The sequence below is a fragment of the Chrysochloris asiatica genome, unplaced genomic scaffold (assembly GCF_000296735.1).
Source record: "Chrysochloris asiatica unplaced genomic scaffold, ChrAsi1.0 scaffold00156, whole genome shotgun sequence".
NCBI classification, from domain to species: Eukaryota; Metazoa; Chordata; class Mammalia; order Afrosoricida; family Chrysochloridae; genus Chrysochloris; species Chrysochloris asiatica.
The window spans coordinates 7,485,759-7,512,371 of NW_006408674.1; the positions used below are offsets into that span (position 1 = coordinate 7,485,759).

General features: G+C 43.9%; 2 protein-coding genes across 2 annotated transcripts in view; both read left to right on the top strand.

The window, feature by feature from the left end:
• Positions 1-1,260: 1,260 nt before the first annotated feature.
• On the top strand, positions 1,261-24,632 carry LOC102840257. The gene is made up of 5 exons (XM_006870953.1): positions 1,261-1,290; positions 2,722-2,916; positions 23,656-23,857; positions 24,143-24,432; positions 24,558-24,632. The coding sequence occupies exons 1-5, from the start codon at positions 1,261-1,263 to the stop codon at positions 24,630-24,632; spliced, it is 792 nt and encodes a 263-aa protein (XP_006871015.1).
• A 1,293-nt stretch (positions 24,633-25,925) lies between these two features.
• The window catches only part of AP3B2 (adaptor-related protein complex 3, beta 2 subunit), a 37,608-nt gene continuing 36,920 nt past the window's right edge, over positions 25,926-26,613 (top strand). The window contains exon 1 of the mRNA XM_006870954.1: positions 25,926-26,038. Coding sequence (XP_006871016.1) covers positions 25,926-26,038 — 113 coding nt within the window. The remainder of the gene's footprint in view (positions 26,039-26,613) is intronic.

A 26,613-nucleotide genomic window follows, 5' to 3' on the forward strand; every position in this document is an offset into this window, starting at 1 on the left:
TGTAGGATATTTCAATGGCTGTACTACAATCACTATCTCCTCCACTTGTCTGTAGTCTCTGTTCTGAATAATAAGAACACAGGAATAGTACGTTTCTGCTCTCAAGGAGCTCATATACCTGAAACAAGAGAACAAATCAAAGAAATAGTCTCTTCATTAGAGAGCAAGGCACCTTTCAAATGTGTATGCTAAGGAGGCAGGTTTATTTAAAAAAAAAAAAAAAAAAGGACCCAGTGATTCTCAACGTTTCTTCTACCTCAATACACTTGAGGGATCTGACACACAGTTCCGTTAGTAACAGAGCTCCATGGTGATTTCAAGTACAGGAGGGGGCATTAAAGACTAGGGAGGGTGTGGGGAAAGCGCACGGAGAGAAGACATGGGTTGTCTAAAACGCCACCCCATCCTGAATCACTTCGAGAGAACATCGGCACTCTGTTTTAAGAAGTACAATTTGGACTATTCTGAAGATTTCAAAGATCTGCATCATGTATATTTTAATGTTCTGAATCATAAAGCTGGTTCTTGTCCTGGAGGCCAGTGAGTGGAACTTAGCTCCATGCTAACTAAAGATGCTCAACTGACCATCTGATGCTTACAGCGCCTCAAGGCTCTATTGCTTTCTGCTGATTTTAGAACCTAAGATTTTATACAGAAAATTATATGCCATCTCAAGGTAATGACTAATGAATTTAAGAGCAAGCGATGAGTTTGTGACTTGGAAAAGAGCCCAGAGCAGGTCAACATCTCCTGTCAGTCAGGTCTCCTGAGCAGAGCACGGCAGGTCCCAGGCACAGAGACTGACCCAAGTTAGTCATGCTTTCGGAGCTTAGCCTCACAAGGCTCACAGGGCAATTTCCTCTTACTGTCAAGTACCTTTTTTTAAAAAATATGAGTTTTCCTCCCAAGTGATACAACACAAGGTAGCTCAGTAGTGAACAGCAGTCTCCCTCCTCCAAGCAACTTTGACCAAATTCATGTATTATTTACAGGGCGGAGATCTAATGAGGCAACCGGCAGGGGCTGATGAGAATTGTCGATAATGTGATTCTATTTCAACTACTTAAATGGAAAAAAAGAGACAACATTAAACATACAAAACAAAACCAATGTGTTCTTAGCCCTTGAAAGAACTTCAAGCCAATTTCCCTAAATAACCAAATAGAATTACCAAGGACTTCTGCATAATATAAGGCATTTTCAACATCAATTGGGTATACTGTGACAAGCTGTCTAAATTCTGGTAGAGGGCAAAGGGAGATGGAGGCTGTGACATGCTTCTGGTCACAGGTAGGGGAAGATGAGTAGGAAGGAGCCGGCCAAGTGAGTGGGTGACACAAATATTGCCTGTGGTCTGTCCATGTCCAAATCCAAGGAACTACTGGAGTCTTCTTAGCTTCTGACTGTCTGGGAGTTAGTCAGAACCATTGTTGAAGTCAGACACAAAGCAGAGATGAAAGCAACGCCAAACAGATATTTGTGTTCCCTTTGTCTGCAATCATATGTTGTAGCTAAGTGCCGTCAACTTGGTTCCAACTCATAGTGACTCTGTATAGAGTTTCCAAGGAGCAGTGGTGAGTTTGAACCGCCAACCTTGTGGCTCAAACCGACCTTGCAGTCGAGTGTTTATCCTACTAGCAATCATATGAAGGGACTTTAAAAGGTTACTGGAAAACAGAATTTTTAAGTTATGGGGTACTTCATCTTTAGTAGAGCTTTTGGAAACACATAAAGTGTGATCAACACATTTTCAAGGTGCTGCTCACATCACAATCACTTAGAACATCAATCATTTGTCTAAAATGTCTTTTACTTAGAAATTTTAGAAAATAAAACTTTCATCTAAAATTTCTTTGCAAGATTTGCATACATAGACCAGTTAATCTTTGGAAAACATCTCCAAGGTTGTTTACAGCATCTACTCATAGTGAGAGCGCAGATAATCCTGAATATATTGATATGTCTTTCAAGATGAGCACATCTTTTGTTCAACAAATCCCAGGACTTGTGTAAAGTATCCAAGAGGTTAATGAAAGCACTTTGTTACTTTACTTATGTTGCTGAATGAGAAATGATAGGAGAAATTTATAGAGTCATCATCATTAGTAAAATAGCAAATATGTAGATGAATGTCATAGTTCTAACCCTTGACAATACTGCCTTTGCCTTTGATAGATTCACAATGCAGCTAAATGCACATCACTTCTTCACACACCCCAAAAGAAAAAACATGGATTGTCTAGCAATCCAACATGCAGTATACAGAAAGAATTTGCAGTTGCAAATGAAGAAACCGCACCTTTAGTGCTGGCTCTCTCACTAACAAGTTGCAAGATCTAGCTAAGGTCACTATGAGTTCAAATCGACCGGATGCAGGGGAGAGGTTTGTTCTAAAGAGCTTCAAAAAGTTCGTGGAAATAAATCCACTTTTATTTTCAGTTCCATTTTTTCACGAAATTTTTAAAGTCCCCCACCCCCAATACAACAAACCCCCAATAAGACACTCAAGATATCTATGTGAAAACAGGCATTTTTCTCATAAACAGTACTCCGAGTCAGTGAATATTCCTCCAGTCCACATTTATCCCCTACACAGCTCCATGGGCAACCGAACTCGTTTTTCAGACGAGGAGTTAGGAATGAGGCCCAGATCGCTGATAGTGATCCTGCGACAAATATTCCGACCATTCACTCCTACCCGCGTTCCCGCTGTATTACCAGATAGATACCCGACATGCCAGCCAGCCTGCCTGCAAAGATCCCGCCGTCACCTGCCCCGTCGACTTTACTCTACACCCCAAACGCTGCCAGGCTGCCAGCTTCCGCTATCCGCAATTCCTCTTTCCTCCGCTAGAAAAAGATGTTTCTGTTTCCCGGGAGGGAACAAGCATGCCCGCTACCCGCCGTCGCAACAATGTGACGTAACGCAATGCGTCGAGACACTGCGCGCAGACTCAGTTGAAATCAGCTGGTTGATACTTCTGAGGCATTCCTCTGCTGATTCTGCGGCGGGCGTCTGGGAGGAACACTTGGGCGGGAGCTCCCTGTAGTCCGGCTAGCCCCAGCAGCAAGACCTGAGTGCCGTTTACAAACCGAGCCCCGCCTCGCAGCTGCTTGTATTTCTCACTTTGTTTCATTGGCTGATTTTTGTATTTAGCTTCTCATTGTCTCTGTAACCCCACATCCTGCCATAATAACGACTATTACTTTGAGACCATGGGCTGGACACCATCTCACAGCCCAATCCCTAGACGTCTGGCAATTTTCTGACTATTGGCTTACCATCGAAGGGATTGAGAATTTATTATGGATATAGCACAATTGAGGCTACGAAGATAGATTCGAAATGAAAGATGCCGTCAAAGAACTTAGGTAGGGGAGCCAAGATCTAAGGATAAACAGTTGTAGTACAGGATCCGGACTAGATTCACACACAGATCAGCAAGTTTTAGGTACCTTGAAAGGTCGGTAGGGTTTGATGTGCCGTGATAGCATTCTAGGCAAAGCAAACATCACAGACAAGAAAGCGCTGGTTGGATTGAAAAATAAGGACAAAGCACAAAGAGCCTTGATTGGACTCTGTATAAAACAAGGGGCAAATCAAAGCATTTCAGCAGGGGAGTTGTGCTTTGAAGATTTTGTTGCCTGTTTGAGGCCAAACCTCCAGGTTACTCATTTCAGCTTGTTGTTGCTATGTGTCATCCAGTCGATTGTGACTCAGCAACCCTGTATAGGGTTTCCGAGGAGCGGCTGGTGAGATTGAACCACCGACCTTGCAGTCCAGTACATTAACCCACAAAACCACACTAGTCAATGCAATAATATAAGAAAAATTAAAATATTAGGAAAAGACCTGAAAATATGTGCAAAAACCAAACCCATTGCTGTCAAATTGAGAAGATTCACAGTGACCCCACAGCACAGAGTAGAACCGCTCCCTATGTTTTCTGAGGCTGTGCATCTTTACAGCGGAAGTAGACTGCCTCGTCAACCGCGGAGCAGCTGGTAGGTTCAAACCTCTGACCGTTCAGTTAGCTTGATGTTTCACCACTGTGCCAGCAGAACTTCACTGTGGGCAGATGATGTGATTTTTGTTTTCTAGAAAATAAGAGCGAATGAAATGACAAACTCTTACAATGAATAGATAATTCATCAAGGTGGCTAAATAGCGTATTTAGTTGTTGTTAAGTACCCTCAAGTTGATTCCAAGTCATGGAGACTCTGTATAGGGTTTCCGAGGCTTTAAATCTTCAAGAGAGCAGAAAGCTTCATCTTATTCCCATGGAGTGACTGACAGACTCGAACTGCAGACGGTGTGGTTTGCAGTCCAGTGGTTATCGTATGGAGCCACATGCTCCCAAATGGCATATAAAACATATAAAAAACATTTTCTTACACAAAGAGCTTCAAAAAGTTCATGAAAAATTAATTATATTCAATTTCATTTTTTCATGAAATTTTTGAAGCCTCCTTGTACAACCAGTGTAGGAAGTCCCATGGTACTGAATATCTGACTTTTTTACAACTCATAGCTATAAATAAGTACCCCCAAAACCTATTAAAAAATTTTAGGCACATTTGCACCACTTTGTTTCACACATGAAAACATGATCACTGTATGATTCTGTTAAAGATGCTGTAGTGCATCTACAAGTGTTTCTTGTACGTTGATGTGGCTCTGTAGGATGAGACTGGACCACAAGGTTGGTCTGAACTGCAAGGTCGGTGATTCTAACTCACCAGCTGCTCCTCAGAAACCCTGTACTGGGTCCCTATGAATCAGAACTGACTTGACAGCACTTAACAACAGTAAGAACGTACATAGTAGGTACATTATGTACTACAACCAAGGCAAACATTAGAAATGAACTGCCTCTAACTGTTCTGAATTAGATACAAATTCAATGGACAAAGACAGACTTAGAAAGGGAGCTGTGTCCTCTGGTTCTAGGTCATCTGGAAACAAGATTGTTACAGTGAACTGCAAACTGTTTTCTCAAGCAACAACAACCTGACCCACTTGAATTTAGTGCAAACTTTGTGGAAGACAGAAAATCCCAAAGAGTCTGCAAGAAAATTTCTCGAGCTAATACATGAATTAAAGCAAAAGTGAAGGATGCAAGATCAATAAAGAAAAAATCAGATTGCTATACACCAGCAATGAGAAATCTAACAGGAAAATTAGGGAAACAATTCCATTTGCAATAGCATCTAAGAGATTAAAAAGTTTAGGAGATGGACTCATGCAACAAAAATGAGAAAACACTGCTGAGAGAGATTAAAGAACGGAAGTAACGAGAGTGAGTTAAAAATTATCCGCACTCTGGTTATATTAAAACTTCTGTTTGCTGCACTATCTTATCGACTCTTTCCACTCAAGATCACTGCTGTGCAGGTGTGAACATGGATGTTGTTGTTGTTAAGTGCCGTCGAGTTGATTCCGACCCATAGCGACCCTGTATAGGATTTCCGAGAAGCAGCTGGTGAGCTTGAACCATTGACCTTGCACCACACCAGGACTCCACGAACATGGATATCTGAAAACAAAATCTGGACCAATACTCAAAGGAAGGCAAAAGTTTATTTTTAAAAAGAATTGTTACTGATGACAGGACATTAATTCATCACTACATCACTACGAGCCTGAGCATAAACAACAGAGTACAGAATAGAAACATCGTCAATTGCCGACCAAGAAAAAGTTCCAAAGTCAACCACCAGCTGGGAAATTGATGCTTACAGTTTTCTGGGATTCTCAAGGGTCAGTACTGGAACACTAACAGGAAAAAGGTTCAACAATCAACAATGCTCATTTCAGTGAGATGTTCACTGAAGAGTTGAAGCCTAAACTTCAGGTTACATGCAGAGGATTACTCTTCAAGGGTGTTGTGATCGTATGTGACAATGCATGTCTGCACACCTTTGCCCACACTCTTGACATTCTGCGGGGAAAAAAAACACAAAAAAACTTTGAGGTGTTAAAGCATCCTCCCTATAGACCTTATCTTTGCTCCATTGGACTTTTACCTGTTTGGTCCCCTAAAAGCAGTCCTTCGAGGTTGAAGAGTCACCGCTGATGAAGAAGTGAAGACAGCAGTACATTCGTGGCTCAAAGCTCAGCCTAAAGCATGTTTTATTTAATAAGGCAATATAAAAGCTTGCTAACAGATGGACAAAGTGTATTGAAAAGCAAGGAGATTATTTTAAAAAATGATGTTGTTCCTAAAAGTTGATTGAATTCTACAGACAAGAGTGTGGATAATTTTTGACTAGTCTGTTTCATATTCTTGGGTTGGAAGACTTGGCATTGTTAAGATATCAAAACTACCTGATGGAATCTATAGATTCAATGCAATCCCAATAAAAATTCTTTAAAGAAATGGTAAAAACAATCCTCAGCTGTAGGTGGAATGGCAAGAGGCTCTAAATAACTAAAGCAATGTTTAAAAAGAACACACGCACACTTCTGATTTTAACACATGTTGGTAATCAAAACACATTGTTTTTGTTAAGTGCCATTCTGTCAGTTCCATCTCAGCAAACAAAACACTGTGGTGTCCTGTGCCATTCTCACAATTGTTGTTACACTTGAGCCTATTGCAGCTGCCACTGTGCCAATCTGTCTCATTGAGGGTCTTCATCTTTTTGCTGACCCTCCACTTTACCAACCAAGCATGATGTCCTTCCCAAGAGATTGGTCCCTCCCAACAACATGTCCAAAGTATGAGAGTCAGTCTCATCATTCTGGCTTCTAAAGAGCATTTTGGCTGCACTTCTTCCAATACAGATTTGTTTGTTCTTCTGGAAGTCTATGGTACTTTTAATATTCTTCTCCAACACCATAACCCAAATGCATCAATTCTTCTATAGTTTTCCTTATTCATTGTCTAACTTTCACTTACATATGAGGCTACTGAAAATACCATGGTTTGGGTCAGGCACACTTAGTCTTCAAACTGACACCTTTGCTCTTGAACACTTTAAAGAGGTCTTGTGCAGCAGATTTGCCTAATGCAATACGTCATTTGATTTCTTGACTCCTGCTTCCATGAGTGTTGATTGTGGCTCCAAGCAAAATGAAGTCTTTGACAACAATCTTTTCTCCATTTATCATGATGTTATTTATTGTTTTAGTGGTATGAATTTTTGTTTTCATTAAGATGCAACCCATACCAAAGGCTGTGGTCTTTAATCTTCATCAGTTAGTATTTTAAGTTCTCTTCACTTTCAGCACATAAGGCTATATCATCTGCATATTGCAGGTTGTTAATAAGACTTACTCCAATCCTGATGCCACGTTCTTCTTCATGTAATTTAGTTTCTTGTATTATTTTATCAGCATACAAATTGAATAAGTATGGTGAAAGAATACAACCTGACCCACACCTTTCCTGATTTTAAACTATTCAGTATCCCCGTGTTCTGTTCAAACGACAGCCTCTTGATCTATGTACAAATTCCTCATGAGTACAATTAAGCATTCTGGAATACTCATTCTTTGTAATGTTATCCATAGCTTGTCATGCTCCATATAATCAAAAGCCTTTGCATAGTCAATATAACACAGGTAGACATATTTCTGGTATTCTCTGCTTTCAGCCAAAATCCATCTGTTGTCACCAATGATATCCCTCATTCCACATTCTTGTCTGAATCCTGCTTAAATTTCTCTGTGGATAAACTCTTGCAGCTATTTTTTAATTATCTTCAACAAAATTTTAGTTGCATATGATATTAATTGGGTGTGGTGCTATGGGTTAATGCGCTGGACTGCAAGGTTGGTCTCAACTATAAAGTTGGCGGTTCAAACTCTTCAGAAACCCTGTACAGGGTCGCTATGGATCGGAATCAACTCGATGGGATTAACAGCAACAATAATGATATTAATGATTTCTGCATTCTATAGGGTCACCTCGTTTTAGAATGGGCACAAACATGGATATCTTTCAATCAGTTGGCCAGGTGGCTGTCTTCCAAATTTCTTGACAGAAATGAGTAAGTACCTCCTGTGCCACATCAGTTTGTTGAAATATTTTAGTTTGTCTTCCACCAGTTCCCGGAGCCTTGTTCTTTGCCAATGCCTTCAGTGCACCATGGACTTCTTCCTTCAGTACCACTGGCTCTTGATCATATGCTGCTACCTTTTCTATTGGTGATCAGAGCAGCCTGGTAGGCCCACAAAACCAATGGAATCGGATTGATAGTCCAGAACTAAATCCACACATCTAAGGATGCTAAATCCATTCAGTGTACGAAGAAGAGTCTTCAAAAAATGATGCTGGGGAAATTGAATTTTCACATTCAGAAAAATGAAACAGGATCAATGCCTCATACCATATACAAAAACAAATTACAAATGGATCAAGGGCCTAAATATGCAAACTAAACCCATGAAATACTTAGAAGAAAAAGCAGGGGTAATGCTGTCATGCTTAGCTTTTACCAATGGGTTGTATAATAATTTAAAAAAAAAAAAAAAGACAAATAAATGGAACCTCATAAAAATTTAAAACCTTGATCTATCAAAAGACTTTACCAAAGCAGTGAAAAGACAAGCTGCTAACTGGGAGAATGTTTTCAGAATCCATATATCTGTGGTGGTAGTTGTGAGCCCCCATGTTGGTTCTGACTCATAGCAACCCTGTATAAGGTTTTGGAGGCTATAAATCATTATGGGAGCAGAAAGCCTCATCTTTTTCCTGCAGAGTGGCTGGTAGATTTGAACTTCTGATCTTTTGGTTAGCAACCCAACTCGTAATCTGTTATGATACTTTTGTTGTTCTTGTTAAGTACCATGGAGTTGGTTCTGACTCATAGTGACCCTGCACAGGGTTTCTGAGACTGTAAATCTTTACGGGAGCAGAAAGCCTCATGTTTCTCCCACGGAACCACTGGTAGTTTCAAACTGCCGACCCTGAGGTTAGCAGCCCAATTCATTACCACTGCGCTATCAGAGCTGGAGGTGGTGGTAGTGGTTATGTGCCATGGAGTCGGTTCCAACCAGAGACAGGCTTCCTTAGATATCTGATTGTTGTTGTTAAGCATCTTTGGGTCAGTTCTGATTCAAACCAACCTAATGGTTCAAACAGACCTTATGGTCAAGTGCTTATCCTACAGCGCCACACCAGGACTCCAAATACACCTGATAAGAATATTTTTAAAAATACACACACACCCTAAGAACTTGATTGAACCTCAGCATAGTGATTCTGCTTGGTCACCTTAGAGCAGGTGGTGGGCCGGCAACGTCGGGCGCATGGGGTCCCCAGCTGATCTCCTCCCTCCCCATCTTCCTTAGATGGTGGCTGTTTATGCTGGACGTGTGGCCAGAGACGGGTAAGGATCACGTGGAACCTCGGCTACTTAAGACAGAGCCATTGCCATGCTGCAATGAGTCTCAATGACTGGTAAGACTGAGGAATTCGCACTGACCACCTAAGACAGGCACAGCGTCCCTTAAACAATCAATAAATAAGGAGGACTCAGTACAGACCCAGTCAGGAGGCCAAGCCCCTGAGGGCCCAAGCGTTGTTGACCGTCCAAACCATAGGCTCTGAGGATCAGACTCTAGCTACCTAGTAGACATAACAAACTGTCCCTCATCTGATTATTCAGTAATGCTTGGTAGTAATCTCATACATGAGCCCTGGATATCCACAGACAAATGTAAAAACCTTCCCTAAAAGCCGAGACTGTAAATTCCAAAAAGGCAAGTCCCCCCCCCCATCCAAAAAAAAAAAAAAGCTAAAGAGGATAGAGAGAAACACTGTAAACTGATGATATATGGAGGGGATAATAATCAATGTAATGAAACAAGCTATATGAATGGTTGAATGTGAAGCAGATGATGTGCCCTGTAAACTTTCACTCAATGCAAAATAAAAACATTAAAAAAAAAATAAAAATACACACACACACACATACACACACAGCAAAAAGACAACCCAATCATAAAATGGGCAAGGACTACACTAGAGGTTTCTCCAAAGAGGACATTCAAATGGCCACCAAACACATGAAAAGACTCTCAGCATCATTAGCTATCAGAGAGACACAAATCACAACCATGACATGTTACCATTTCACTCCCACACAAGCTTGGATGTTCAAACCCACCAGCCACTCCTTGGAAACCCTATACAGGGTTGCTATGAGTCAGAACTGACTCAAGTGCACCTAACAACAACAGGTTGGCTAATATATAAAATCAGAAAAATAACAAATATTGGGGAAATTGGAACCCTTATCCATTACTAGTGGGAATGTAAAATGGTACAGACATATGGAAAACAGTACAGCAGTTCCTCAAAAAACTAAATGTAACTACTGTGTTAATGTTGTTACCCAAGGTTCCATGTAGATTTCTTCTGCTTAATCAGAATATTCAAACATTTCAAGTCTCCTCTGCTGTACCCTCCAGCAGTTTTAGGTCAATAAACTCAAGGTTTCATATTTTACTTTAAGAAGTTGATTTGAATTAATCAATTTGACAATCTGGAAATACAGACTTGTGCTATACAGCTGAATGTGAAGCCAAGTGAATTAGGAAGGTTTTAGAGTATAGGCCTGTTCTTTGATGTTGATTTGAGATATGCTTTGGGATTACTTCTATCTCTTAGGGTCCTCTGTATCTAAGAAACATGGATAACTATTACAACCTAAAGAAGAATTTGATCCAGTTGCTCCAAGACCTTTGCCACAGAGCTGTAATAATCCCTGATAAACATAGCTGGACCTCCCTACTTGGTTTCCTCTGTTTATTATCAATCTCCATGTATTATGTCCTCTGTTGTGAAGTTTTACTTTTTTCTTTAGGAGGGCAGAAGGATGAGGATGAAAAGAGAAACCTAGACCTTGTAGTGCTGTCTTTTTCAGAGAAATGAATGATAGCCATTTCCTACATCTGTTGTACCTCTTGTTTGTTATAAACTTGTTTGTTCACCAATGACTACTTTGCGGTTCTTAGAAAGAGTAAAGCTTTTGAATCTGGACCTTAGACACAGTCTAAAGAACTCTGGGTGAAGCTATTGTGTGAGGCCCCAAAACATCATTGGCCCTGAACAGATTGTCGTCTACAGAGAATTGAGGAAGGCTTGGTCATATCTCCTTATTGGTCTCTGTGTTGAGGTTGGGACAACTAGAAACGTAATAGGTATGAAGGAAGTAAGGGAGAAAGACTGGTTTCAAATACCACCTAATTGAATTTCAAGTTCCTCAAGTTTTGAAGCTTGCCTTATACTTAAAGGAGGCAGTGCACACATGAGAAAAAAGCAAAACATAGTCTTTGAATATAAATGGGCTGGGATCCATATCTTAGCTTTACCGGTCACTGGTTCTGGGTAGGGGACAGGACCTGGTAACATTCTGAGCCTTGGTAATCTTGATGACAAGATTATGCCTTCATGATGGTATTAAACAGAACCTGCATAATAAGATGTCTGCCACTTCCTATTCAAGATGGCCAACTGAGCACATACATTAACTTTTGCTTCCTCCACAAATCCAGTGGAAATGACAATTTAAACAATAAAAGGGAGTCAAATTGATCATCATGAGAGTAACAGTGAAGTGTGGAAAAGGTCAGAAATACATCAGAGATATTTTATGAATTTCTGAAAGACTAAAATGAAGTGGAAACTTATTGGCAGATAAACCAGAGTAGAGAAAACTATGACGTAAAATGTGCATAGATAAGAACGTCACAGACGTGGATGGAGTATTCCCAATAGTGTCTCCAAGATGTTCTAGATTCAGAGGCAGAAGATCACAGACTGGAAATAGAGTCAAAGAGATCAATTCAAGGATAGTCAGTAGAACCACTGTGCCAGCTGATTCTATGACTTTCTCCACTCCAACCCTAAATGCAAAGTGACTGGATAGCTGCAGTAGTCACTGAACTGAAAACGGAAACAGAATTGTTCCCAAAGGAAATGGACAATGGGCCTCAGTGTGTGTGTGTGTGTGTGAATATATATATAAAATAATCCTGTTTATTGTATTTGGGTAACCTTTCTTTTTTTCTTTATTTCCTGAAGTAAAGACTTTATGATCTGTTTCTTTTTCTTTGACTACTTCCTGAAGTGAGTAAAGACTTTATGATCGCTCTCTTTTTCTTTTCCTAAAGTAGGAATGTTGTTGCTGGTTGTTCAGTGCCATTGAATCGACTCCGACCCATAGCGACCCTGTATACGGTTTCTGAGGAGCAGCTGGTGAGCTTGAACAGCCGACCTTGCAGTTCAGATGGCTTTGCAGTCTGACACATTAACCCACAGCACCATACCAGAACTCCAAGGTAGGAATGCACGCCTTAAAAATTTGAACTAGCCATCCAGGTAAGGGAAAAGATTGTGCGGTCAAAACCCTAGCCAATGGGGTGAGACACAGACTTGAGACTCACTCAGGGGTTAAAAACCCGAGTGGACTTTCCACTCAGTGTGCTCGCTGGCTTGTTCCTGTATGTATGGCTTTGTGCACGCACCCTCTTACAGGAGTAAATTTTGCTTTGCCAAGGTAATTTAGTCTCACCGAATGTCTTTTATGTGACATCAGGATTCATTTCTAACATCAGGAGGAGGGAATCCTGCTTCCTGTGTAGTAAAGTATGCCCTAGAATGAACCTTTCACTTTGGCATTTGGGGAAGCTCTCCTACCTGGCCTTTGCTCTTGTACCTACAGTGAAGCCTGCCAATGGACATTCCCTCATATGTGTGCAAAGTTACTTTCCTGTTCTGGAGAGAGGCTGGCTGGGGAAACAACTCAAAGAAACAGAGGAAATCCAGCCAGGTGCTCAGAAACCTAGTCCTTTGTTTATATGTAAATTTTCTTAAATGGTCCCCCAAAGTATTCACTGTTGTTGTTAAGTGCCATTGAGTGGGTTCCAACCCACAGCGACCCGACCCTGTATAGGGTTCCTGAGGAGCAGCTGGTGAGCTTGAACAGCCGACCTTGCAGTTCTGATGGCTTTGCAGTCTGGCGCATTAACCCACAGCGCCACATCAGGACTCTGGTTGTTGTTGGTGGTGATGTGCCGTGGAGTCAGTTCCGACTCATAGGACCCTGTACAGGGTTTCCGAGGCTGTAAATCTTTACAGGAACAGAAAGCCTCATCTTTCTCGCACGGAACAGCTGGTAGTTTTGAACTGCTGACCTTAAGTTTCGCAGCCTGACTCATAACCAATTTGCTACCAGTTCTTGGTAATTTCAGTATTCTTTGTCAACTCCATAATTCAAATGCATCAATTCTTCTCAAGTCTTCTTTATTCCAGCTTTCACATGCATATGAAGCTGTTAAAAATATCACTGTTTTTGGTCAGGTGCGTTTAAGTCCTCAAATGACATCTTAACTTTTTAACCCTTTAAAGAGAACTTTTGCAGGGGATTCATCCAATCGGATATGTAGTTTGATTTCTTGACTGGTGGGTGCTTCCATGAGGAGTCCTGACAGCTGTGTAGCTAATCACGAGATCAATTGTTCAAATCTACCAGTCGCTCCTAGGGAGACAGGTGAAGCTTTCTGCTCCCATAAAGATTTAGAACCTTGGAAACCCTATATAGAGTCACTATGAGTCTGAACTGGCTTGGTGGCACACCACCGTCACTACCACTATCACTGCTTCCATGAGCATCAATTGTGGATCCAAGTAAAATGAAATCCTTGACAACATCAATCTTTTCTCTGTTTATCATGATGTGAGGATTTTTATTTTCTTTATGTTGATTCTTTATATAATCCACATTAAAGGCAATATTCTTCATCAGTAACTGCTTTAAGTCCTTTTCACTTTCAGCAAACAAAGTTGTGTTATCTGCATATCAGTTGTTAATGAGCCTTTCTCCAATTGTGATGCTGCCTTCTTCTTCAAGTAGTTCATCTCCTCTGCTTATTTGCTCAGCATACAGATTGAGTAAATATGATGAAAGGATCAACTCTGACACACATCTTTCCTGATTTTAAACTGGGTCTATTTGAACAATTGGACTAATAAACAACATTCTCTTATCAATGGAGAAAAGATTGAAGTTATCAAAGATTTCATTTTTCTCAGATCAATCATAAACACTCATGGAAGCAGCAGTCAAGAAATCAAATGACATATTACGTAGGCAAATCTGCTACACAGCACCTCTTTTAGGTGTTGAAAAGCAAAGATGTCAGTTTTAGAACTAAAGTGCACTTGACCTTGCACTTTGGTCATCCTGACCTCCAAGGAGCACTCTGGCTGCACTTCTTCCAGCACAGATCTCTTGGTTCTTTTGGCAGCCCATGGCACTTTCAATATTCTCCTCCAACACCATAACTCAAAAGCATCAATTCTTATACGTTCTTCCTTATTCACTGTCCAGCTTTCACATCCATATGAGGTTATTGAAAAAACCATGGCTTGGGTCAGGAGCACCATTGTCCATTTTATGCATGCAAAAAATGGACAATGAATAGGAGAAGATTTGATGCATTTGAATTAATTATGTTGGCAAAGAATATTGAATATATCATGAACTGCAAGATGAATGAACAAATTTTTCTTGGAAGAAGTACAGCCAAAATTCTCCTTAGAAGTGAGGATGGTGAGATCTCACTTACATACTTTGGACTTGTTATCGGGAGAGACAGGTTCTGAAGAAAGATGGCAAAACTTCAACTCACATAGTTTGGACATGTTATCAAGAGGGACTACTCCCTAGAGAAGGACATCATGGTTGGTACAATAGAAGGTCAGCAAAAAAGAGGAAGAGCCTCAGTGAGATGGACTGACACAGTGACTGCAAAGATGGGCTCAAACATAACAACAGTTGTGAGGATGGTGCAGGACTAGGCCTGTTGGACACAGGGTCACTATGTCCAGAACTGAGCTAATACCCAACCACAGCACTAACAACTCCAGATGGCTTGTCACTTCTAGGAGATAAAATCAAAAGGGATACCAGAAACAGGACTTAACTAGAAAATCAATTTAGAAAACAATCAAATCAATGAAAAGAAAATCAAATGAATAAAAAGAATTAACTCTCAAAAAATAGATAATAGAATAAACAAGCAAACAAAAACCTTTAAAATGAGTATGATTGCTACTCTCTAAGAAGTTTGAGAAGAAAGGCTACTATGAAGTTGAAACAATTTTTAAAAAATTAAAAATATATATGGTAATAAAAATAATTTTAAAAAGGTATTTACATTTTAAAAACTCAATGGCATTACTATGGGAACTATTAGTGAGTTGGAATATTAAGCTGACAGAATCACATGTAAAAGGGCAAAGATATAGAAAGGATGAGAGATGTTAAGGTATAGGTGAGAATTAAATATTTCAACATTTATCTAATGGAAGGAGATAGAGAAATTGAAAGAAAAGCAAGAAACAAACAATAGAAGAAAAATTCCCTAGGAGAATAATAGTCTTCAAATTCTAAGTTTCACAAAGTGCCAATGAGATGTGTGAAAGGTCCAAAACCTTCTTAGAAACACCCAAGTTAAGTTTCAGAACTCCAAAGATGAAGATAAAATCACAAAAACTTTCAAAAAAGAGACAAAACACACTAGCTACAAAGGCATGACTCAAATTGGGATCAGTCTTATTGGCTACCTAAAAATGAGGGAGTTATAAAGGTATGAAGTGGCTGGCTTACAAGTTTTCAAGAGAAAGTTTAGTTTCAGAGTGAGGGCTAGGGGGTTGGGGAGGGGGAGGTAGAGTCCTCACTGAATAGTTTTCATCTTGTCTAGAAGGGTCTGGTGAGAAAGGAGATGGGGCTAGGATTCTTTTAATTCAGTGGTGAGAAACTGTTATCATGACTAACTACAATAGTCACAACTGTAAAGGTAGAATTGGTGTAACAAAAATGGGGAGTAGTTAATTTTACATTTCAGGAACAGAGGGCCCTAGGACCATCAAGAGGGAGGAACATGAATGGAACGTGGGATCCTATCCAGGGAAGCAGTGACACCAGAAACTGGAGGCAGAGGAGATGGCATGGAGAGATAGAGCAGCTGAGGACTCTAGACTCATGGAATGAGAAAGCCTGTGTGCTGGTGACCAGGAGGCTGGCTTGCAAAATGTGCCCCTTGGCTTTTTTTTTTTCTTGGCTGTAACTTTTTTTTTTTTAATGTTTTATTGTGAATTATGTGATAGTGTACATGGGAGAACATTAGCTTTACATTCATCCTATCGTATATAATTTCATTGCCATGGTTATTATCCCCTCCATGAAATATCAACCAACCAAAGGGTATACCCTGCAAGCCTGCACGTGCACACACACACACACATACACACACCTGGTCTTCAGTACACAGCCCCTCTCCCTCTCTGGGTCTAAAGTCCTCAGCCGCTCCATCTCCATATGTTCTCTGCCTCCATCTCTGGCATAACTGCTTCTCTGGGTAGGGTCCCTCTCTCCGCTCTGCTCCCTTGATGGTCCCAGGGACCTCCGCTGCCCCTTAGCTTTTTAAATGACTATATATTCCTGAGTGTTTTTGTTTACACCAAAACAAAAACAAAGTGGGAATAGAGGGAAATACAGTTAACTGATGGTGCATGGAGGGGATTTTAATCATTAAACAAAGTATGATTGTTGTTGTTGTTATGTGCTGTGGAGTCGGTTCCAACTCATAGCGACCCTGTACAGGGTTTCCGAGGCTGTAAATCCTTACGGGAGCAGAAAGCCTCATCTTTCTCCCGGGGAGCAGCTGGTAGTTTTGAACCGCTGACCTTAATGTTCGCAGCCTGATTTGTAATGACTATGCTACCAGAGCTCCTTAGTTCAGTGCAAAACAGATGTTCTTCCATGTAAACTACCACTCCATTCACAATAAAAGCTCTTTAAAAAAAAAAAAAATTGGATCAGTCTTATAGGCAACACTGGATGTGAGAAGAAGACAATAGAGCAATGTCTTCAAAGTTCTGAAGGGAACTGAATTTTAATTTAAATTCTATGCAGGGAAACCTAGAATTTAAAAATAAAGACAAAATTTCACATATAAAAAGACTTAGAAAGATACCATAAAATATATCTAAACAAACTACTCAAGCAAAACAAATAAAACTAGTAGAGAAAACATACCAGAATAAATAGTAATGATATTAGCAAAACTGACATATATTAGTGTAAATGATTGTTGATGATTGATGCTAAATAATTAGGAAGCTGAGCTAAAATCCTCGCTTAAGATTGTATTTAAGATCATACGGCTGATGTTGTTGTTAAGTGCTGTCGCTGATGTTGTTGTTAAGTGCTGTCGAGTCGGTTCCAACCCATAGCAATCCTATATAGGGTTTCTGAGGAGCAGCTGGTGAGCTTGAACCGCTGACCTTGCAGTTCAAATGGCTTTGCAGTCTGGCGCATTAACCTACAGTGCCACACCAGAGATGGCCCCAGGGTCTAGTAATAACATAGAACACAAAAATGACTTTCCATTAACTTACCGGTTTAATAAGAGAATCAGACAAGTGACCAGTTGAAACACAGAGTAAGAAGAACTTTAACATAGGAATCAGAGCATCTTGTGGGAATAAAAAAGAGACACTAGAAAGTCACCTAACGCAGTATAGACCCGAGTGGTTGCAGAAATCCTTCCAGATTGAGGGGATCCAGGGCTAGAGGAAAAGAATCTGGAGGAAAAGGATGTGGTAATGGATATCAAATTTCCTAAATTATAGTCATGAAAGAACATGGCATATCTGGGGAAATGCAAGTAAAACTGAAGAGTTGGAACTACAATTGGGAGAAGAGAGGACACTGAACATGTCTACAAGGTTCAGTTCATAATAGCCCTTGTTTGCCTGAGAATTTAGTACTTTCTCATTTCAGCAATGGTAATCTGATAAGGGGAATCCTGGTTAACACACTGAAGTGTAAGGTTCATTTGAACCAAAAGATCGGCGGTTCAAGCTCACCAGCCGCTTTTTGGAAACCCTATACAGGGTCGCTATGAGTCAGAACTGACTCAATGGAACTTAACAACAATCCAATAAGGAGTATCATCTCTGTCTAGAAAACATATAGGTAGTATTGTAGACTGAAGTGGGGACACAGAAAATTTACCGCTAGTATTACTGTTTTATTTGCAACTAACAAATATGATTTGAATGTTTGCTAATAAAAAATAACTTAAAAAGTTATCTCTACTTAATCCTTACAACAACCCTGCTGGTCCACAATCTGCTTATCCTTATTTTACAGGATATTTTAGAGAAGGAAACTGAGGCTTGGAGAGGTAAGCGATTTTGCTTTGTTACATATTCTATAAACCAGGCAGCTGGAATTAAAATGCAAACCTTGGTCGTCAGAACCCTCTCAACAATTTATAAAGGCAGGTTTACCTTGAAGCTCTGAAGCTGAGGCTTCAGCTTCCTTCATTTGCATGGGTCAATTCCAAAGCTTGAGAGAATACTGAAGTAGCAGCCCAGACAGTCACATGCCAGTATCCTGGAATGTTGTCCCAAGTTGGAGGCCACCACATTCATCAGGACTTCAACAAAACCCTTAGGAACCTAGTTGAGCATCACTGAACCAAAATAAAAGGATTTTATAAAGATATCTACTACCTTGTGTTGTGGCCATTTTGACTCTGGCTGTGTGGCCTCCTGGCCTTAGATCAAATATACTAGAAGAAAGAGCTATCTTTCTACTCACTCTGCCATCGAGTTGGTTCTGACTCACAGTGAGCCTGTGCACAACAGAACAAGGTACTTTCCCATCCCGCATCAGCCTCACAATAGTTGTTTGGACCTATTGCTGCCACTGTGCTAATCCATTTCATTGGAGGACTTCCTTTTTATGCTAATCCTCTTTCACATTTTCTCTGTAAAAATTATACTACAAAACTGTTATCTATAAAGAGAAAAATCAAAGAAGCTGCATCCAAAGTATGTAGGAAAAAATATGAAAGAGGGTCAGACAATTCATTCTCTTTCTAGATATTTTTCTTTGTAATTTTTAAATTCTTTTTTTTTTTTAATGAAATCTTACAACAACAATATATATGTATGAAGAGGCTTCAAGGTCATGAAATATGGAATGGAAAGATAATGAAATTTTCCCATGAACTTTTTGAAGCCCCTTATACATACATACACATATGTAAGCACACATGGGTTGAAATCACAGACCTTTCCATTGGCAGCTGAGTGTTTAACCACTGCATCACATCACCAGAGTTCCCTAATTTACAGAATAAAAAGCCTTAGTCATCGAGTCAAGTCTTCAGACTGCAAATCTTTACTATATCCTAAATCTGCAGAATAAACATTTTCAAGGACACAGGTATGGTCACCAATATAGATCAAAGTGATTGAAATCACACAGTCTTTGTTTTCTGATCACAGTGCGATGGGAATAGGCATCTGGGCTGCTTGTAGGCGAGTGAGGGGGAAGGCAGATTGCAGGTAGAAGCAGGTGCAGTGAAGAGCTGCATGCCAGGAGAGGAGAGAGAGTGGCTGACAGTAGTAATCTCCATCCTAGCCCTGAGCTCAAAGTCCCTAGCTTCCCACCTGGCCCTAGATCTGCTGGGGGAAGGGTTGCTGCCATCAGACTGGCTTGGCTAAGGTCATTTAGGAAGCAATGCTCAGAACAAGGCCCCAGGACTTCCTGCTTGGCCCCTTTATCTTTGGAGAGACACAGTATATTCTCTGTGCTCTTGAAGAGGACTAGAACCTGGACACTGGTCACTGCAAGGTGAGCTGCTGGGACTGAGGGCTGGGATTAAGTGGGATCCTCTGCACCAAGATGGGGTGGTTGACCAGGGGCTGTCCAAGGCTGGGGCCTCAAGGGAAGTGTCCCTGACCATTTTCTGGCTGAAGCTGACTGGATGGGAGCACTGATCTCTAAGTGTTGCCTCGCACAGAGGCCTCCTTTGTCCAGGGCTCACCTACAGAGTGAAAAGGGAGGCTGGGAGCTCAGGTCAGGTCAGACCACACCATGGGGGCCACAGGCCACCTCGGGGGCCTGAGTTCAGGGACAGGACCCCAGTGGTTTGAGATGCTGCAGGGACCAAGCTCTGGTGTAGGGGCAAGTTTCCAGGTACCAGATAGACTGCCTGTCACAGCCACCTCGGAGCCACAGGTCCAGTCTCCTTGATCTGTTCCCTTCTAGTCTCGATCAAGGTGAAAGGAGGAGAACTCAGGCCCCCAACAAGGAACCCCAAAGGGGTAGGCAGTACTATCAGGCCAGGAACCCTGACATTGAGAGGTCAATGTCCCTTGGGCTCTTTCTCACATCTTCAGGGCTTTGCTCCTTTCCTTTCCTATGAAGAAAATTGGCCCGGCTTAATGAAAATCTGAAGGAAAGGTGGCTGTTTTTCCTGGTCGGGAAGGATCCAAGGGGCCACATTCCCTAGTGGTGGGATGAGGAGTGAGGTGAGGTTTGGGGAGCTCCTGTGTTGGCAACATGAGAAAGGAAGGAAGTCTGGTGCCGTGGTTAAATGCCTGGGCACTGGAGCCAGACCCCCTGGATGTGAGTCCTGGTTCTGGACTACTTACTAACTCTTCAATCGTGGCAACCTCTCTAATCTGCAAAATGGGAATGACACTAACATCATCTACTTTGACATCCTGGCTATGGTTAAATTGTGTTTTTGCACCATTTTTGGCAATATGAGGGGGCTTCAAAAGGTTCATGGAAACTTTCACCATTTTTCCACAAACATTTTGAACCCCTCTTCCAATTCCAATATGCTACGGTCATTGTGGATGGAGCAGCAGATGTGCGCCCAGATCACGTTTCTCCTCATCCAGACCCGGACTCAAAGGCCAGATTCCCCCACCCCCACTGGGAAACTTTCAGAAGGGAGAATTGGGGTGGGGCCTGCTCTCCCGGGGCCTTTCCAACTGAGTGATTCCCTGAGAGTTCTGGGGCAGGAGTCACAGGGAGGGGACCAACCTCTGAGGGCTCATTGTTCTTCTCCTCTGAACTGAGTGCACTAGTTTGAGGGAAAGATGAGTTCCCCCCTTCCTTCCTCCTTGACGTCCAACTATGTACTCTCAGGAGGCAGATAACCAAGCCCTGCCCTTCTCTCATTGTCTAGTTCACAAAAAGCTCTCAGTGCCTCACAATGGCCCAGTGATGCCCAAACTTCATGTGTAATGTCTCCAGTTCACAGATGAGGAAGCTGAGGCCGAGAGAGAGAAAGGGATTTATTTAATGTTCCACATAGAGAAGTGGTACAGCCAGGACAAGGTTTCTCAGTCCTGTGCCTAGAACTGGAGTTCAGTCTAATGGGCACAATAAATGCACACCACACCCTGACAAACAGATATACAGTCCCATCAGCAGCATAACCTGAAGGGAGAAAGGAGAGAGAGGGACTGGCCTTAACCCTCTCCTTCTCATAGGCCAGGCAGTAATGGCAGATTCTTTTCTTTCTAGATGAGCTTCACATCTCAGGTAACCGGAGCAGAAGCCTTCAGCTCATTTTGACTTCTCCCAGGAGGGATGCTTACTGACTCAGTAGGAGTCAGGATAGTCCACTATTCCATGGCTGTAACCTCTGCTTGGCCCAGTGGGTATGGGGAGGCAGCAACTAAGGTACTCTCCCACCCGGTGGACTGCAGGAAAGAAAAGGTGGTTCCAATAACTGATCTTCTTTTCTGTTTCCTGAGGTCAAGAGGGACAGAAGAGGGAGGCAGAGACCTGAGGTGTTCACGGGTTGTCGGGACACTGGACTTTTAATGTTTAGAAGACCCCAGGCAAACAGGGGTAAATTAGTCATCCTACCTGAGTCTTCCATAGCTCCCAATCTGGGAAAATGAGATCCAGAAACCAGTAGAAAAGTTTATGGACTGGGCCAGAGGAAACCAAGAGGAAACACCTTGAACAATATTAGTGGCTGGCAGCCTGCCTGGAGGAAGGGAATTCTATTCCTTCCATGAACACAAACAATGGGGGACCTCCCTCCCAGCGTTCAGGACCTGTCGGCCTCCTCGCCCCTCAGCCTAAGCCTATTACCACCCCTGTATTCAGGACCGGTCACACTCAGCCTCCTTTCCAGGGGCCTTCTGTGTGCATGGGGAGGGCACACAGGAGCTTCCTCCCAGTATAATCCGAAGTCATCTTTAAACTGCCTCCCAGTGGGTATAAGGGAATTATGTCATGACACAGACTATTGAGCCATGAGGTCAGCGGGTTACAAGGACACAGTTTGAGCTTGGCATAAGGGTTCTTATGAGTACTTTCAAGTACATGCTTGACCCACCTAGGCCACCTCCCTGTGGGAGTCTGTCTCTATTTTCAACATAAGGAAACTATGACAGAGAAGTTAAATAATTTCTTTGGTCTCTTCACTGGCCAGCAGGACAGACACAATGGAAAAGGAAGGCTATTAGCTCTTTGATTCTATGCAGGAAAAGTGAAGGGAAGTTGCTAAGGTTTTAGAATCCTTAGTGCTCTCATCATCTGAGCATCTTCACAATACCCAGGATCTAGCCTGCTACTCTAGGCCGGTCTCCCATCTCCCTCCCAATCTGGGCGTGGCAAACATCTATCTCCTCCCAAGTTCGATCAGAGCAAGATCTGTGAAGCAATGGTCTCTGGGGTGTCCCTGAACTCAAGAGGTCACTCTCAGACCCTCTTCCTGCTCTCCTGGCAGCATTTTAAAAAGCCTGCAGTGACTGTGGGTGCTACCCCTGCCTAAGGGTGACTGCTTTCTGAGAAGACTCAGTCCTCATCACCAATTCTTCTGAGTACAGTTGTGAAGGATGTGCACTGCACAAAGGCAACTGACTAGGGGATGAGTGGAGTCCTGGTGTGGTGCTGTGGGTTAATGTGCTAGACTGCAAAGTCGGTTTGAACTGCAAGGTTGGTGGTTCAAGCTCACCAGTTGCTCCTTGGAAACCCTCTAGAGGGTCACTATGGGTCGGCACTGACTCGGTGGCACTTAACAACAACAACAAGGGGATGAGTGGGGCTGAAATCCTGCCCATACTTTCAATGTCTTGGCAGGAGATTACACATACCTAGAGAACAGAACATCTTTTACAAATCACACAAAGGTAGAGTGGGCCTTAGTCAGTCCTGTTTCTCTTTTGTATATGGATTCTTTTCCACTCAAGTTCAAATCAACTGTCCTTCCAGCTAATAAAGATGCCCTGCCGTTGGTGGGCTATTTCCTGCTCACCCCCTTTTCCAAATGTCTAAGACCAAAACTCAGGCTTCCCAGGTCCCCAAAAGCCATCTGTTCCCAATCAAAACAGGAGAAACCTACACTAAACTGATTTCTTATCTCCTTATAGAAGAAAAATAAGTAAATAGCTGTTTACTAGGCAGGACACAGGACAGAGTATGTTCCAGGAGCACATAACCCCTGTGAACCTCTTGTAACACATCCTGCAAGGTTATATTAAGGATCAAATGGATCAATGGATGTTTGCTGCTGAGGTGACTGGAGGAGTCCTTCTCTGCCTAGACTTGGGAGGGGCTGTCTTCCTTCTTCACATATCTCACTCACCGTTCACTGTTTCTTCAGGTCTGCTCCACCCAGGTACAGAGATTCAGTCTGAATTTGCCTCCAGGAAGTGGCAAGATGGGAAGTGATTGGGGAAAGGGTGCCCTGGAGTAGGGGCAAGGGGAGAGAATGGAGTGGCTGTAATCTTAAATGAGGGGACAAGATTGGACAGGGGTGGACCATTTGTGGATGGCCAGCAGAAAGAGTGCTATTTCTCTCCCCAGAGCCTGAATGGGGCAGTCAGCACCATTAAGTTCTTCCTCTCAGAGGCCTTCCTGGGCCAGCACTTTGAGGCTGTGGAGTTGGAGGGCTGCGAGCCAGAGCCAGGAGACCTCTTCCTGTTCCGGTTGATGTCTCCTACAGGACGTTGGTGTGGGGCACACGTGGGTGTGTACTGTGGCCAGGGAGAGATCATCCACTTTGAGGGTGAGCACCTCCAGCTGAATCCCAAGGTCAAAACAGCAAAGAGGCGTTTCCCAGTCAAGTCACACCTCACCAGTAGGCAGACCACGTGAGGATGGACACTTGGGTGCTGGGCTGTGCTTGTCAGAAGATGGGAGTTTGAGCACAGAGTGCATGAGGCTCAAGGCCTCTAGGCCCTAAGAAGCAGGGGTGCGGGATCACAGGGGTGAGGTTTGGCATAAGGTCTAACGTCTGGGGTACTGAGACATAAGTCTGGTTCTGATCCACATTCATTTGACTGTCCCGCAGGCAAGAACCCCGGGGGTCGTGGACTCAACACGTTTCTAGGCTCCTGGGAGGGCGTTGTGTATAAACAGGGCCAGCGCCCGATGCTGCGCTCTCGCTCACTCTGGCGTGTGCTGCGTAGACGCGGCGGTGTGGATCGCGCTGCACTGGAGAGACGCGTGCGCGAGGCCATGGACGCGGACCCACCTCTCTACCATCCTACGCGCAGTAACTGCGTGCACTTCGCGCTGAGTCTGCTCGGCCCGAGTCCAGGCTTGCAATCCCTCCAAATACACAGGCGCTCCAGTGGCTCGGTAGGCGCAGCCCGCCCAACCCCCACCAGAGTCGGCGAACTGACGCACTTTTGCAACATTCAGCTCCTCCCCTCCCCCACGCAGGCCATGTTCCTTCAAACTCAAGATCTGCTCTACCCTGGCAGGTCCAAAGCCCCCGAATGAAACTAGGCACGCTAGGAGCTAAACTAGGCATCCTCATCGAGGGCCAACCCTTCTGAAACTCTTTTGAGAGAGCCCACTTTTAAGGGATGGCGTCAGGTGCCAGCTCATATCTACTTACACTGAGATTCAGTCCTGGTCTTGCCCTATTCGCAGTCTCCCAATAGCGGCTAGCTACAGAGGCCCAGCTTCATCTATTTGAACTCGCCCACTTCCACCCTGACCCACCAAGTCTGCATCTCCATCGGTATCCTAGTCCACAACCCTTATGGACTCTTCCGCTCCCCAAGCTCTACTAGAGACCTTAGTCACCCACTGGATGCATCCCTTTCCAGACCCAAACTCGGGCCCAACGAGATTTTAACCCTTCTCTCTACCTGGCTCATTTCTTTCCCTCTGACCCAGGCAGTCCTTCCCTGGGGTCCCTTCAGACTTGGGAACTGAACAGGAAGTCCCACAGAGCCGGGGAATTCTGGCAGTTGCACCAAATTCTAAGACAGCCCCCTCTCTTCCTTTTCTTTCTAGATGTCGGTGGACTTGACCTTGGACTAGGCATGAACTTCGGGTCCTCCTGAGGGAGCGTGAGGGGTTCAAAAGGATCCATTAAACTGTTCTCCAAAGCTGACTTCAGGATTCACAGTTCTCTCTGCTTTCTCGCTGTCTCTAGGTCCTCAGCCCGCTATGGGCCCTTCACACCTTCTACGCCAGCCCCCGCTCCTCAAATTCCAGTACCTCCAGGAAGCCTTCAGCTTCCCACTGAGAAACCAGGGTCCAGATTCTGAAGGAAAAGTGGGGTTAGAGAGAGGATGAGCTCTGTGTTCGGTGCCTCCTTTCCGCCCTCGCATCCTCGTCTGCGGGTGTAATCATCCCTTTAGCTTTCTCCCTTCCTCCAGATGTGTGGGTGAACATACGCACACGTCTGGTATAAGCGGAACCCCTACAGTTCATTCTGCAAGTCTAGGTTATCAAGGGATGGGGGTAGGTGGTCTGCACTCTTCGAATGGCTTCCCATCGCCAGTCTACCCCCAGACCTGGAGGCTGCTGGGCTGAACCGTCCTTAGGGGAGGAGGGGATTTCTGAGGATTGGGGTGGGGCTAGTCCTTGCTGCACCGCCCCTTCACTTCTTCGTGGACACGCCCTCCGCCCCGCCGGCGCCGGTGCCTTTAAGAACCTCAACAAGCCGGCCTGATTGATAAATCCGCGCACAGCCTCCGCCTCCGTAGATTGCGGATTCTGCAGAGCCCGGGCCGCGCTGCCGACCTCGTCGGTCCCGCCTGCGCTCCATTTCTCGGCCTCAGCCGAACCCCGACCGCGCAGCCTTCTACGCAGAGAAGCTCTCTTCTGGTCTCTCCATGTCGGCCGCTCCTGCCTACAGCGAAGACAAGGGCGGTTCTGCCGGTCCCGGGGAGCCCGAGTATGGTCACGATCCGGCGAGCGGTGGCATCTTCTCCTCCGACTACAAGCGGTGAGGGAGCTCGCCGAGAGGTTCGGAGTAAGGCCGGGCCTCCACACAGGCGCCTGGGCCGGGCTTCGGCAGGTCCGCACTGGCACCATGGACAGCGCCTGGACCCAGCCCGCCGCGGCCCAGCCCTGGCCCCGCCCCGGCTGCGCGGCCCGGAAGCCCGCCCAGACCACCACCCTCGGCAGGCCCCGGCGCGACTCCTCTAACCCCTCCCCCCCACCTCCTCCACATTAGCACCCTACCTTGGAGGGGCAGACCAGGTACCCGGGAGGGGTAGGGAGGTTGGAGTCCAGTCGGGGAGAGGCCAAAGATCAGCCACCCGCCGGACCCAGGTGTTTCCCCGGTTTGAGGGGTTTGATCAGAGGTTGCCCGCCTCTTCTGGGCGAGGCCTGGTAAGCTCCAAAACAACGTGGAGGAGGGGTCTCTGTGGGCGAGCTTGAGCCTGGGTTGTCTGGGAAGGTGAGCCTTTAGCTTGGACCCAGAACCTCCCAGGTCTGGTCTCCCCTGCAAATTCGTTTCCCTCCTGGTCCTTCTGCTCGCATCCCAGCCTCCCATCTGGAACTCCCACTTCCCTTCCC